This window comes from Plasmodium sp. gorilla clade G2, assembly GCF_900097015.1.
Source record: "Plasmodium sp. gorilla clade G2 genome assembly, chromosome: 4".
Classification (NCBI taxonomy): domain Eukaryota; phylum Apicomplexa; class Aconoidasida; order Haemosporida; family Plasmodiidae; genus Plasmodium; species Plasmodium adleri (nom. inval.).
In genome coordinates this window covers 414,941-431,396 of record NC_041696.1, presented here as the reverse complement: position 1 = coordinate 431,396, position 16,456 = coordinate 414,941, and the positions used below count along the sequence as shown (strand labels likewise).

General features: G+C 18.9%; 6 protein-coding genes and 2 non-coding genes across 8 annotated transcripts; 5 read left to right on the top strand and 3 right to left on the bottom strand.

The window, feature by feature from the left end:
- Positions 1-289: 289 nt before the first annotated feature.
- Positions 290-931, top strand: PADL01_0410000 (conserved Plasmodium protein, unknown function; the record flags this gene model as incomplete). Its single annotated transcript, XM_028685219.1, has 1 exon — positions 290-931. One exon carries the CDS (start codon positions 290-292, stop codon positions 929-931), a length of 642 nt encoding a protein of 213 aa, XP_028536739.1.
- A 378-nt stretch (positions 932-1,309) lies between these two features.
- PADL01_0409900 (exosome complex component RRP4, putative) lies at positions 1,310-2,323 on the bottom strand (the record flags this gene model as incomplete). The annotated part of the gene is made up of 1 exon (XM_028685218.1): positions 1,310-2,323. One exon carries the CDS (start codon positions 2,321-2,323, stop codon positions 1,310-1,312), a length of 1,014 nt encoding a protein of 337 aa, XP_028536738.1.
- A 909-nt stretch (positions 2,324-3,232) lies between these two features.
- On the top strand, positions 3,233-6,081 carry PADL01_0409800 (protein phosphatase PPM1, putative; the record flags this gene model as incomplete). Its single annotated transcript, XM_028685217.1, has 2 exons — positions 3,233-5,862; positions 6,042-6,081. The coding sequence occupies 2 exons, from the start codon at positions 3,233-3,235 to the stop codon at positions 6,079-6,081; spliced, it is 2,670 nt and encodes an 889-aa protein (XP_028536737.1).
- Positions 6,082-6,699: 618 nt separating this feature from the next.
- On the top strand, positions 6,700-6,772 carry PADL01_0409700. The gene has a single exon. It is a non-coding gene; the product is annotated as a tRNA-Ile (tRNA).
- A 737-nt stretch (positions 6,773-7,509) lies between these two features.
- Positions 7,510-7,591, bottom strand: PADL01_0409600. The gene has a single exon. It is a non-coding gene; the product is annotated as a tRNA-Ser (tRNA).
- Positions 7,592-8,930: 1,339 nt separating this feature from the next.
- PADL01_0409500 (erythrocyte vesicle protein 1) lies at positions 8,931-11,365 on the top strand (the record flags this gene model as incomplete). Its single annotated transcript, XM_028685216.1, has 2 exons — positions 8,931-9,022; positions 9,193-11,365. 2 exons carry the CDS (start codon positions 8,931-8,933, stop codon positions 11,363-11,365), a joined length of 2,265 nt encoding a protein of 754 aa, XP_028536736.1.
- A 708-nt stretch (positions 11,366-12,073) lies between these two features.
- PADL01_0409400 (actin-like protein,putative) lies at positions 12,074-14,021 on the top strand (the record flags this gene model as incomplete). The annotated part of the gene is made up of 7 exons (XM_028685215.1): positions 12,074-12,123; positions 12,231-12,296; positions 12,418-12,448; positions 12,532-12,625; positions 12,761-12,867; positions 12,970-13,141; positions 13,300-14,021. The coding sequence occupies 7 exons, from the start codon at positions 12,074-12,076 to the stop codon at positions 14,019-14,021; spliced, it is 1,242 nt and encodes a 413-aa protein (XP_028536735.1).
- Positions 14,022-14,575: 554 nt separating this feature from the next.
- PADL01_0409300 (zinc finger protein, putative) lies at positions 14,576-16,327 on the bottom strand (the record flags this gene model as incomplete). Its single annotated transcript, XM_028685213.1, has 1 exon — positions 14,576-16,327. The coding sequence occupies one exon, from the start codon at positions 16,325-16,327 to the stop codon at positions 14,576-14,578; it is 1,752 nt and encodes a 583-aa protein (XP_028536734.1).
- Positions 16,328-16,456: the final 129 nt, after the last annotated feature.

Here is a 16,456-nt window from a genome sequence, read left to right as displayed (position 1 = left end):
CATATTATAAAAATAATAAAAAAAAATAAAATGTCTACATGTTAATTTTCTACATTATTAAAAAATCTCATTGTCTAATAATATCTTTATTTATTATATATATATGTTTACTTTTTATAAATAACTTCTTATTGGGTTTATTTTTTCTTACATAAAAAATATAGCATCCTACATAAATATATATATATATATATATGTATATGTTGTGTTATTTTATAAAAACATGAATATTTAATATATATATATATATATATATTTTTTTTTTCATTTATTTATTTTGTTTTTCACCATGAGACATAAAATTTCTGAAAACGAGATAATAAACAAAATAGATTCCATAAATTTAAAAGAAGTGAAAGACGCCTCGGCTTGTATGAATAATTACACCAACTTCATTTCAATAAAACTTAAAAAAAATAGAGAGGGTATTATTCATTCCATCCAAAGGATAAAACATTTAGAAGGTGTGACTAAAAAGTTAAATAAAGAATTATCAGAAGGGAATAAAGAATTAGAAAAGCTAGAGAAGAATATAAAAGAATTAGAAGAAACAAATAATACATTAGAAAATGATATAAAGGTACAAATGAATAAAGGAAATTTATATAAGAGTAGATTAGCTCTTTTAAAAAAAAACAAAGTAAGAATTTCTAAAGCTCAAGAAATAATTGATAATGATATAATATATATGAAATCTAGGATTAATATAATGAGAGAAAATGCAGATAAAAATAATCAAAAATATGATAAAATTGTTAGTCAGAAGGATAAAATGCATCAAGAAATGGAAAGGTTCAAAAAGGACAGAAAAAATTTACAACTAAATTTAAAAAATACAAGAAAAAATCATGAATTTCTCAAAAATAAAATGCAAAATTTGGTATTAACCATGAAAAAGTCAACAGCTGATGATAAGAGGTTCCAATATTAAAAAGGAGTATATAAATATAAATATATATATATATATATATATATTAATATATCTGTTTTGTTTTGTTTTGTTTTGTTTTGTTTTGTTTTGTTTTGTTTTGTTTTATTTTATTCTATTAAAAATTATTATAAAATATTTTTTTTTTTTTTTTTTTTTTATAAAACATAAAAAATTGTTAGCAAATATTTAATTATGAAAAGTGTGTGTTTTCATTATATGGAGGAAAAAATGAGAAATTTATTTCACACAAAAAAAATAAAAATAAATAAATTAATTAATTATAACATAAAAAAAAAATATATATATGTATATATAAATATATATATGTACATATTGAACATATTATATGTTTATTTTTTATTTTTTAATTTTCATTTTTTATTCGATTGAGGTTGAGCCCCATGATTGATTTGACCTTGCAAACTTATCTATATAATTAAACAAATACGAATCAGAGACATAAGGTTTTAGAATATATGAGGGTGTATTATTTGTATTTGAAGTATAGTGTACATATATTTTATTAATAGTATCATAATTAATATTGATATGATATTTGACAAGTAATTTAATAATATTAGTAATGATAGAAATATTTTTTCTGGTAGTATGATCAACGTGTTCAAATTTATTTTCTTCAATATTTTGATCAACACTATTAGGATTAGTATCTTTAGATTTTTTGATAGGAGAGGAGATCCATATATAACCATTCATTCCTAATATGATTTGAACATTACAAGGAAAAACAAAAATATGTTTTTTCTGATTATGTATTAAAGTTTGTGGAACAATAATTAGAATACCGTTAGATAATTTACCATAAATAGATGATCTTGTATGTAGAATAATAGTACCATCTGTTGATATTCTTTGAATTTCGCATGCAATAACATCATCAGGTTTATAAATATGTATCATATTTATAACATCATTATATAATCTAATTCTTTGACTAAATATACTTATATTAGTTTGAGATATTGAAAGAAAAGCTCTACAATAAGAACCTATTTCAACAATCCATTTATCATTACTAATGTCTTTAATTTTTCCAACTAATAAATCTCCAACAGAACCTGTATACTTTCCTTTTAAAGGTTCTACATAAATTAATTTATTAATATAATTTACTCTTCCTAAAATACATGCATGAAACATATCATCTTCTTCATATAAACCTCCTCCTTTTAAAAATCGATCTTTATCATTCATATCTAAAACACATTCTCCTGGTAACACAAGTTTCTTTTTATTGGGGCATTGTATATCTCGATTCTTATGTAAACTATTTTTTGTATGCTTAACAGTTTCAACAGAAACTATCTTGTTAGTAATTTCTTCGATTTCATAAACTTCTTTATCATATGGCGTGGTGATAATGATATCCATCTTAAAAATGACGCACAAAAAAAAAAAAAAAAAAAAAAAAAAAAAATATATATATATATATATGTATATATAATGTATATATGTTCGTGCTTAATTGAATTATTGGAATAAATCCTTTGGTTTTTTTTTTTTTTTTTTTTTTTTTTTTTTTTAACAAGCCCAAATTGGGTTTTCCTTATTTCAATTAAAATGAAGTAAAAAAAAAATATATATATATATATATAATATATATAATATATATAATATTTTATCTTATATTATTAATATTATTTCTTTTTAAAATTAAAAATATATATATATATATATATATATTTTATATATATATTATGTAATACTTTATATTTTTATGCATATATATATTTTAAAAATATCCCTATCAAGTTTTGGACTAATTTTTAAATATAAAAAAAGAAAAAAAAAAATATATTTACATTTTATATGTAACATTTAATATGATATATAATATATATATTATATATACATTCTTAAATACATAAATTAATGATTTATTATTTTATTTTTTTTTTTTCATATACTTCATTATTATGAAAAAAAAAAATCTCTCTTTTTTTTTTTTTTTTTTTTTTTTTTTTCTTTTTTTCGTCTCTAATTTTATGAACCTGATTTTTTTAAATTAAAAAGATACATAATATGTTACATGATATTATAATATATAATATTAGCATTTGTAATATTTAAATATGTATATATATTTATATTTGTGTTTTATTAAAGAATATGCTTTCGGTATATATATATATTGAATATATTCTTGCATATCATAGTGTTATAATAATATATCATTCAATTTTATCTCTTAATATATAAATATATATATATATATATATATATTTGTATTTATTTATTTTCATTATATATAATATATATATTTTAATTTTTGTTGTGAATATGCGTATATCTCAGAAGAGTAATGAGATTAAATGCAAGAATGAATGCTCTAAATATGTATGTGGAACAATATATGAACTGATTAAAGATTTGAATAGTTATAATCTACAATGTTATATTAACAATGAGAAGAATATAAATTTATATGAAGATTTTAAATATAAGAAGAAGAAAAAAATAGAATTTATGTCCATTGTAGATTATTATGGTGGATTAAAAAATAATGAATATGAGTTTTTTATTATTCCTATTATATTTAATAAACATAATGAAATATTATATATGGGTGTATCCATATTTTTTAAAAATGAATTTTTTGAAGAATATAAAATCAATAATTATAATTATATAGAACTATTTATATATAATGTAAAGAATGAAAAAACAAACAATAATTTTTATCCTCATATGGATATTAATCAAGACACAACAAAAAAAAATACTTTTTTAAATTTTCTTGTAAATATAGATGATTTAAATAAAAATCATAGACAAACAAATAATCATCTTCAAATAAACAAAAATAAATTTACTGATAAAAATATTTATGATAGTGATGGTCATCATTATTGTAGTGATGTGTATAATATGTGTAATAAAAATATATATGGTCATGATGATATAATAAATATATGTGATAAAAATGTGTGTGATAAAAATGTATGTGACAAAAATATTTGTGATAAAAATGTTTGTGATAAAAATGTATGTGATGAAAATATTTGTGATAAAAATATATGTGACAAACATAATATTAATAGTCTGGTTCCCAATATGAATATTAAATGTAAATATAATCTTTCTAATTATCTATATAGCGAAAAAATAAGTGGGGATTATAAAAAGATACAGTGCCCTTTAAAAATTGATGATCATTATATTTTATGTAGTGACGGGGTGGTGAAACTAAAGAGTGAAGAAAATGATGAATCTGCTAATGATAAAAAGAAAATACCACTTTCATCGATCTATGAGACATGTAGTCATAGTAGCATACAAGGAACAACAAGAAAGAATGAGATCCAAAATAATAATGATAATAATAATAATAATAATGATAATATTTATAAGGGTCATACTAATACAGATAATCACCATAACATGGGGAAAGAAGAAGCCATTAATAAATGTGAAAATTATAAGTATTCATATACTTCAAATGAAATAAATAAGGTTTATAAAAATATTGATAATAAAGAAAATTATAAGAAAGATGATAGCTGTTCTGGGTCTTCCTTAGTCAAATATAATGAGCAGATATATCATGCAAATATTTCTATACAAAGAAAGGAGATGACAATGGACACGTTGAAAAAGACAAAAATGGAAGATAATAATAATAAAAGTATTAATCATGATGATAATAAAAATATTAATCATGATGATAATAAAAGTATTAATCATGATGATAATAATAAAAGTATTAATCAGGATGATAATAATAAAAGTATTAATCATGATGATAATAATAAAAGTATTAATCATGATGATAATAAAAATATTAATGATGCCAATTCTATAAACACCCATTGTTCATATAAATACAGTGCTACCTATTCTAATGAGAAGGTGGAATACAACAATGTTATAAGTGAAGAAATAAAAATAAAGAGCCCAAAAAAAGATGAAGAAAGTATAAAGATAAATAATATGTTCAAATGTGGTTTTTATAGCTTTAAAGGAAATAGGACATATAATGAAGATAGAGTTATTATTATTGAAAATATGAATAATTTTTTAAAAGAAGAATATGATACATTAATAAAAAAGGCTTCAAATGAATATGAATTAATTGATAAAGAATATATGAATATAATTCATAATATAAAAGATATGGAAACACCATCTTATATCTATTGTGCTATATATGATGGTCATAATGGAGATAATGCTGTAAATATTGTGCAAAAAATATTACATATACATATGTATTATTATTTTATAAATGGAAATGGTTTAGAGAATTCTTTAAAATATTCTTTTCAAGAAACAGATAATTATATATGTAAAAATATTATAAATATAAAAGAAGATAATCATTCCAATTATTCTAGTGGTACCACAGCATGTGTCAGTGTTATATTTAAAAACATGTTATATGTTGCTAATATAGGTGATAGTAGATGTATCATAAGTAAAAATGGAAGAGCTATTGTTCTTACAGTAGATCATCGAGCTAGTATTAATAAAAAAGAACAACAAAGAATTATAAATTCGGGAGGAATTTTAGATGATGAAGGATACTTGGGTGGCTGTTTAGGAGTCTGTCGAGGATTCGGTTCTTTCCATAAAAATACAAAAGAGAAATTAAAAGGTCTAATATGTGAACCTGATTTGTTTCATATTAAATTAACAGATGATGATGAATTCTTAATTATTTGTTGTGATGGTATTTTTGATGTTATAACATCACAAGAAGCTGTTAATACTGTCAAAAATTCTTTAATACAATCAAGAGATGCTAATACAGCTGCAGAAGCTTTATGTCAATTGGCTTATAAAAAAAAATCATTGGATAATTTATCAGTCCTTGTAGTTATATTTCAAAATCCTCATATGAATAAAAAGGTCTCTTCAATAAATGAATCATCTGGAATATATTCAGGTCAAGCTGGACGCGTTCGTCGACGGTAAAAAAAAAAAAAAAATGAGAATATAATATAATACATATATTATATATATTATATATTATATATTATATATATATTATACATATTGTACATTTTATATATATATTTATTTATTTTATAATATTAAAAAATGTTTACATATATAATTATTTTTTATTTTATTATTTTTAATCACACAGAATCAAGTTTTCTGCTTTGAAGGATTTAATAAATCAATAAAATGAAGACGCTTATGAGGCGCGCGAGAGAGAAATCTCCAAAAAAAAAGGAAAAGAGGGAAAAAATAAAATAAAAAAAATATATATATATATTAATATATATATATATATATATAGATACATATTTATTATATATTTATATCAAACATATACACATATGCTTAATAATATATTCTCATATTTATATTATTCTGTATTTTTATTTTTTTTTTTTTTAGTACTTTTAATTTTTATATCATACAATTATTTTTATCTTTAATTTGTTTTGCTTTTTTTTTATATATATTTATATAATATTTATATAATATTTATATAATATTTTTTTTTATATGTATATTTATGTTTTTATATTTTTTTTTTTTTTTTTTTTTTTTTTTGTGAACATTTTATAACAAAATCATGTAAATAAAATTTTTGAAAAAAATAAAATGACATTACTACAATTATATTTTATTATTTTAAAAGATTTATATTTTTAAATATATAGAATAATATATTATATAATATGTGAACATATATATATATATGATATTATAGATCTATATTATATATATATATATGTATATTTTTTTTTTTTTTTTTTTTTATTTTAAGTTATGAATAAAGGAGCTTCATATAAGATCCATTAGCTCAGTGGTTAGAGCGTCGGTCTTATGTACCGAAGGTCGTGGGTTCGAAACCCACATGGATCATCAAATAATTAAATATTTTACATAAAAAGAAGAAGAAATATTATTATATGAATAAAGAAGTAGATTAAATTCATATACTTTTTATTAAATAATATGAAGATGGAAAGTCATTCAATAATATTTTTATTTACGAATTTTTTTTCGTTCTTTTTTTTGTTTTATGATAACAATAAAATTATATAATTTGAAGATAACTATTTTGTTCGTAAAACATATATATAAAAATACAAGAGAAAAAAAAAATATATATATTTTATCATGAATTCATATATATATATATTTATTATATATGTCCTTATTTATTTATGATATAATTAAAAGAATAATTTTGATTTGGATATATTGAATATTTGATTTATATATATATATATAATATAATATATATTAAGGAGGAATTTAAAGAATATAAATATTATTTACTATAGAGAATTTTTTAATATATATTAATATTATATATGTTCTTATTTTATAAGTATAAAAAGGAAAATATATATTCAATAAAATGGTCAAATGGTAAAACTTAAAGGTATATATATATATATATTAAAAAAAAATCTATAATATATTTAACTATCATTATTAATTTTATAACCTTTATAAATAAATTATAAAATAATATTATTATTTTGTATTCCTTTATTTTACTTTTATATTATATATATAATAAATATTAATATTATTTATTTTAATTTTTATTTTCTTATAAAATAAATTTTTTTTTTTTTTTTTTTTTGTTTCGACAGCGGCAGGATTCGAACCTGCGCAGGCAAAGCCTACCAGATTTCTAGTCTGACTCCTTAACCACTCGGACACACTGTCTCAATTTATTATTCTTATGTTATAAAGACTTAACATTTAAATAATAAAAAGAAACAAAAAAAATTACATATATATATATATATATAATATATATTATATATACTATGTATATATTTTTTTATATGTTCCAATTTTTCTTTTTTTTTTTTTTTTTTTCCCCCATAACAGCACTTTTTATGAATATTAAAGTGTATAAATATTAATAAGGTAGCTGCTCAAATATATTATATTATTTATATTCTTGATTTAATAATATATAAATGTACTTTTCCCTTTTTTTTTTTATACATATACGTGATATATTTTAAAAAAAGGGGAAAATATATATTAAATATATATATATATATAATATAATAATACTCTTTTCCTTTTTTTTTTTTTTTTTTTTTTTTTTATTATTTTATTTTTGTCATATATAATATTTATATTGTAATAAAATAAATTGCATACATTATTTTAATAATATAATAAAGTTGTCATATATATATATATAATATTTCAATTTTTTTTTTTTTTTTTCCTAAAAATAACAAGTATTTTTTGCACAAAAAAAAGAATGGTGTTTTTTATATATGATGTCATTTTTTTGTTTCATAAAAAAAAAAAAAAAAAAAATATATAATGATAATTTTTTATGAACAAGATGATTGCAGTTATTATATATAAATAAATAAAAAAATATATTATAAAAAAAAAAAAAAAAAGTGGTTCTATATTTTAAAAATATAGAAAAATATTATTTAAAAAGAAAAAAAAAAAAAAAAATGGTTCTATATTTTAAAAATATAAAAAAATGTTATAGATATTATATAAATAAATAATTATGATGAATATTTTTTTAACATGTAATAAAAATATATTCATTATTATTCTATAACATATAAATATTATTAGGTTGCAAATATATTATTATATATATATTATATATATATAAATATTTTTTTATATATTTTTAAATTTCTATCAATTATTAAAAAAAAAAGAATCAAATTATTTTTAATCAAAAAAATATATAATAAAAAAAAGAAAATGCCTGTAATACAAAAAATAAAAAATTTCAACTTATATCTTATAACTAAAAAATCAAGGAAACCATGAATTATTTCTAATTAATATTTTTGGAGGAAAAAATTAAACAAAAACAAAAAAAAATATATATATATAATTATATATATATTATAATATATATTTATATATTTTGTTACCCTTTTATAAATAATAATATGAAAAATAAAAAAAAAAACTATGTAGAAATATAAAGACCAATTTGTTTTTATTTGGATTAACTTGTTTTAATTTTTTTTTTTTTTTTTTGAGTCTATGATTGCTTACAAAAATTATGTATAAGAAATGTTTCATTTTATATCTTAACTTCTTATGCTTTTTTTATATTTATATTATTAAGAATGATCATTTGAACTCAGAACAAAGGTAGCATACAAATAAAAAATAAAATAAATAAATAAAATAAATAAATAAAATAAATAAATAAAATAAATAAAGAAATAAATAAAGAAAAATCCATAAACCTTAATATATATGTTACATATGTTATATATGTTATATTTTTTTTTTTTTTTTGTATATATTTATTTTTGTAGATCATTTTCAAGAATTATAGCTGAATCCTCTGATACAAAAAAGAATGAATTTTTTTCTGAGGAATCCGTTTTAGGTGCTACATCCTCAAGAGGGGCTTCTCTTGACAGTGAAGAGAATACAAACATAAATATGATTAAATATAAAAATGAAGAAAGTTATGATGACAATATTGCAATAAAACCAAATGTGAATGAAGGTGGTTCTATTAATACTGTAATAAAATACAAAAAAGAAGAAAAAGAAAAAAAAAATTTATCCTTCTTAGAATTTCCAAAAGAATTTAATATTCTAGATGTTGTATGGCCATATATGAAACAACCTAGAGAAGTTTTTAAAAAATCATCTATAATTTCATTTCTGATGGATCATTATTTTAGACATGAGTTATATATTTTAGAAAGTAGGAATTTAATGAAACCAAGAAGGAGAACGTATGAAGCTCCATGTTTTGAATATGATGATTTTGAATTAGAAACAGATTTTTTTTTTTTAGAAAATTATAATGAAGATCATCATTTTTTTAATAAATACAGAAGTTATTTTTTTTCTTTAAATGTATTAGATCATTGTAAAAGATTAAAGAGTAAGAGGAACAAATATAATAATATGAATGATGATCGGGTGAAAGATATTAAGGATGATCAAATGAAAGATATAAATGATGATCGAATGAAAGATATGAATGATGATCGAATGAAAGATATGAATGATGATCGAATGAAACATATTAATAATGATCATATGAAAGATATTAATAATGATCATAATGATGGTACAAATAATCATGATAGTCAAAAAAAGAATAACCCTGGTGGTATACAAAATAATGGTAATACATGTGAAGAAAAAAAAATAGAACTACTAAAGAGAAACAATATCATGAGCAAAGACGATTTAATTGCTTATAATAAAAATAGGATAGAAGAATATTATGATCGTATTATATCTTATTTTTTTGGATTAATAATATTATATCATAATAAAAAAGAAACGAATTTAAATTATTATACAAAATTTTTAAGCTTAGATAAATATAAAAATATGTATACGTGTATAAATAATGATATATCTGAAATATATGAGAAAGCAACATTATTTTCATATGAAGAATTTAGCATAATACAAGAAAAAGATTTACAACCTGATGAATTAAAAGGTAATATAAAATATTATTATTTTTTTAATCGTGTTATTAATACCTCTCTATATCTGGTACATGAAATACTACAACAATTAGATGGATTGATGTATACCTTTAAAAGATTACCAATAAATATTCAAAAATATTTGTCTAAATTGCCTGAAATAAGAATTAAAGAAATTAAAAAAAATAAGAGAGTACAAAAGAATAGAAATGAAAATTCTATTTTTGATACTTGTAATTATAAAGATTTATATTATGTATCAAGCGAATATTATGATTATGTTAGTAGATGCTTAATATGGTCGAATTATTATTTTTTTAATTATATGTCAAAAACTATAGTATATAGTGTAAAAAAAAGAAATTATGAATATATAGAAAGAGAAAGATCCAAAATAAATTTATTCTTAGAATATTCCCATAATGATATTATAGAATATATAAAAGATATTACTTTTTATTTTAAATTAATTGTTAATGAAATAGAAACTGCACGATTATTCTCTGAACCTGTAATGTTATGTTTTCAACTTTTTTCTGAACATTATCTATATCTAATCAAAAATATACTATCTATACTTAAAATACATATAGAAAAACCACTTACAAGAAAATCAAACAGTGAATTAAAAATAATATATAACTGCTTAAAAGATCAACAAGATTTAACCAAAAATATATTAAATGAATTCCATTCTAAAAATAAAATCAGATATGATCCAACAGAATGGCTTATATATAGATTTTTTGCAAGTATAGAATATAAACAAGATATAGCACATAAATATATACTACAATGTAATAATAATATTATATCATTGATGTTAAAAATTTTTAATTATTTTCATATTCTTGTTATCACGTTAATTATTTATCTAAATCTTCATTCTATGTATACTCTATTTATTGATTTAGATATTGATGATACTTTAAAGTTTCAGCATGATCTAGAATTCTTAAATTATTTTAAAAGATATCAGGATTTTAATAATCACCTCTTTGACACATTCCGATCCGACCACACATGATATCTAGATTCAAAAATTAAATATAAAATGGAAATAAACATATATATATATTATAAATCATAGACTTTATATATATATATATATAAATATAAATATATCCGTATATGTGTACACAATTTTATAATATACACATATATAAATACATATATATTTTTTTTATTTTATTTTCCTATTCAATTTTCATTTTTTTTGTATTCCAAAAAAAAAAAAAATATATTATATATATATATATATATATATATAATATATATATAATATATATATTTATATACTCTTATTTTAATTTTTTTAAAATATTATAAATGTATCATTTTTTAAAAATGTCTTATATAATTTTTTCGTGTGTATATATATGTTAACATAATATATACATATATATATATATATATATATTTATTTATTTTACATATACATCAATTTGCTTACATTAATACATAATCTCTTAAGAACTTTAAAAAACAAGTTAAAATTTTTAAATATGTCATTATAATTGTTTTAATAGTAATTTAACCATAGGGCTAAATAGGGGAATGAATATATAAAAATTTAATATTATATATAAAAATAGATATTTTTTTCCAAATATTTATTTTATATTTCAGATTCTACACAATAAATAAATATATATATATTTAATATCATAGTTTATTTTAAGTATTAATGTGAATATATTTTCTTTTTTCTCTTTTCAACTTAAAAAAGTTGCTCATGGAAGAGGAAGAAAATATTCCTGTAATAATTTTAGACCCAGGTTCATGGTTACATTTGAATTATATGGACACACAAAAGAATATATATATATATATATATATATTATGTCATTCAATTTTTTTTTTTTTTTTTTTTTTTTTTGTTCCATATGTAGGAAAATAAAAATTGGTTTTGCCAAGGATGATTTACCTAATGATGAAATTCCTTGTGTATATATTGAGTATATATATATTATATATATCTTATATATATATCTTATATATATATATATATATTATATATACAAATGATATGATTTCAAAATTATTCTTATATATGACAACGTTCTTTTTTTTTTGTAGAGAAACTTCGGATATATCAAAAGACATAAAAGTAATAAAAAAGGGATAACCTTAAAAAATATAATATATATCATATATATATTTATATGTTCATATGTTTATGTTTGTAATCAGTTTGGTATTGAAGCTGTTGAAGATTACATGAGAATTAGATATAGCCACACAATATCTCATACAATAAAAGAAAACAGTTCTGACCATAAAGAAGGTTATCAAAAAATGAGAAAGAAGATACATAAAAAAAAAAATATATATATATATACATATATATATATATATATATATATATATATATATATATATGTATAATATTTAATATATATTATTAAATATTATTTTTTAGGAATAAATAATTTAGTTAATGTTAAGATGACATTTGCTGACCCTCGACATCCGTTAAGCCACAATAATTTCAATGATGTACTTGAAATATATAATTATCTGATAAATGTATAAATAAGAGAAAAAAGAAAAAAACACTAAACAATTGTAAATATATACATATATATATATATATATATATATATATATATATATTTATATATTTTATAGAAATTAAATATAAATACCGATAAATATAACATTTTAATAGTTATCCCAGAACGTGCAGAAAAATTATTTTTGTCCAATATATTAAGATGGGCATTTAAAATTCATCATTTCATGTCTATATCATTTATTTATAATTCACTAGCAGCAACATATTATTACGGAATAAAAACAGGTTTTCAATATAATAAAAAAATTATACCAAAAATATATATATATATATATATATATTTTTATTCATTTGTTTATATTTCCCCCATTTGTATATTCCCTTTTTATCTTTTTTTTTTTTTTTTTTTTTTTTTTTTTTTTTTTGTTTAAAAGCCCTTGTAGTCGATATAGGAGAAAGCGGAAGTAGGGTTACACCCGTTGCTGAAAATCATGGCATTTTTTTGGACTTTATAAAAAATAATGAAATCAGTGGATACTTAATAAATAAATATATTTCAAACTTTGTTAAAATTGATGACAGTTATATAGATTATATTCTCATACAAGATTATAAAGAAAGGAATAGCTATGTTAGTCTTGATGTTGATAAAAATATAAAAATGTATAGTGAATGTAACGGTCTTATCAAACCATATAAAATTCCTTACACTAATATTTATATAGATCCTAAAAGTGAAATATTAAGTCATGAAATATTTTTTCAACCAGAATTTCTGGCACATATGCCAGGAAATTTCTTTAAACAAAATATTATATCATTAAGTCAATTAATTTTTGAAGCCGTTTCTTCTTGTCCAATTGATTTAAGAAAACAATTCTTTGATAATATTATTTTAATAGGAGGTGTTTCCAATTGTATTAATTTTAGTCAAAGATTAAAAAAAGAATTATTACACATATTAAAAGAAAAAAATTATAGTGAAAATACAAATATACATATTAAAAAATTTAGAATGTCTCATATTTCCTCTTATTTAGGAGGAAACAAATATAGTAAAATACTATACCATAATAAAAAAAAATGGGTAACCAGGCATGAATATCATGCTTCAAATAAAAATCAAATAATACAAAAACTTTTAATGTGGGCTAATATTTTATAGTATAAATGGAAAAAAGAAATCTACCTTACAAAGAAATATACAATAATATATATTATATCGTTGTTATTTGGTTTGTTCAAATATATATATATATATATATATGTGTATATATTTGTATATATATGTATTTATTTATATATATATATTTTTTTTTTTTTTTTTTTTTTTTTTTTCCTGAACATGTCATATTGTTCAGGTAAAAATTACATAGTGTACAGGCAAAAGTACACATTTAATAATTTACCATTTTTATGTTCAATATTATTATTACCCCTGTTAAAATATAATATACAATTTTGTAATAATACTTAAATTAAACCTTTATAATACCTAATATTTTAGAAAAGGAGGGCGATAGTGCGTGTGTGGAAATAATAAAATAAAAAATATACACATTGTATACAAAAAAATTATATAAATAAATAAAACATAGAGGCATGTTTATATAATCATATACACATATGAAAATATACAAAAAATCCATTTATACCTTCACACACATAAACATATATACATATATATATATGAATGGATAAAGGTTTACATATTTCTTCTTAGAGGAAGAAGATCGAATCACTTTTGTAAAACTTGTTCAAATTGTTTGTCTTCAAATTTAAATTTAAATTATATTTCTTCATAATATCAATATAATATTTATATTTACGTTGTTGTAAGTGTTTGTCTTTTTTATTTTTTAAAAGATCGATTTGATTATATTTGGAAGAAAGGTTTGTTTTATTTTCTAAGGGTAGTTTTTGTTTAAATATGTAGGCAAGTTTTCTATTGATGGCTTCTGAACCATCTGGTAAAATTAAATTGTTATATTCATTTAATTCTGGTTTGATATATCCAAATTCTTCTAATACTTGATAAATTTTATTATAGTCAATATTTTTATTTAAATCTGTTTCTTTTATTTTATAATCGTCGCTATTGTTATCATCACTACTATTATCATTATTATCATATGAGTTTGATAAAGATGTATCTTCGTTATTTTCTTTTTTTAATATATAACTATCATTAGTATCATCATCAGAATTATTCTCTGTATGATTAGAAGGTTTATTTTTTGTAATAACATTGGAATTTTTCAAATGATTATCACTAATATTATTTTCCTTATCATCTATTTCTAATTGTTGATCTTTATTTTGTTCATGATTTAACATATAGAGGAGTAATTTTTTGTCTTGTTTATTATTAATATATTTATTTAATAAATCCACATATGTTTTTGAGAAGTCATAATATTTTTGAATATAAACCATAAAATTAGTATGTATCTTGGTATGACTTTTACATATCATATGTGCTTGTAATGATTTAACACATTTAGCATATTTAAAACAATAGATACATATATTTTCTTCATATATTTTTTTTCCAATAGTTAAAAGAATTTTTTTCACATTGGTTACATATTTTAAATCAGGAATATAAAAGGTATAATTATCATTCATATGTTTTATATTTTCTTCTATGGAATTAAAAATACGATTATCAAAAAAACAGACAGCTGGATTATCATATTTCACATTTTTTGTTAAAAGAACATTTTCTTTTGTAGCATATTTTATACTGTTGCTGGATATATTATTATTATTATTATTATTTGGGGTAGATGAAATATTTGTATTACTGATATGTCTATTTATATCATTATTACATTTGGTTATATGATTATTATAATTATCTTCATTGTAAATAATATTATTATTAATATTATCATTATTAAAATTCGCAATATTTTTTTCCTTTTTTTTTTTATTACTTGCGTTATGCTTTTTATGACTCAAGTGGCTACTACCTTGATTTTCTCTTTTATCTTTTTTTTGATTCTCTTGATCTTCATTTTTTTTTAAATTTTTTAATTTTTCATTAAAAACATATTCATTTACACAATGTAAATTTAATAATTTTCTTTTCAAATTATATTTATGCCATTCTGATTTAAAATGATAACGAAAAAAAGAATAATTATATATTTGTATATTACATGTATGACATGTATATATTTTTTTATTAAGATCGCTATTTTCAATATATATATTAACTTGTTTATTATGATCTAGATTTATTGTACTACTCTTATTAATATCCATATACTCTTCAATTATAACATCTTCTTTTTTTATATTATAAATATTCTTCACATCACATACATTATTATCTACCTTTGATAATATATTAACATTTGTGTTATGTGTCAGAATAGATATATTATTCACACTATTATTCTGTATGTTGTTAATGATATTATTATTGTTGTTGTTGCTCTCTATAAAGTTTATATCTTCACTCATTTTATGATATAAATGACATATATATGATTTTTTTTTTTTTGGGGGGGGGTTCTTTTAAGTTGATATATTATAAAAATAAAAAAAAATATATATATATATATATATATATATTACATATATATTATATAT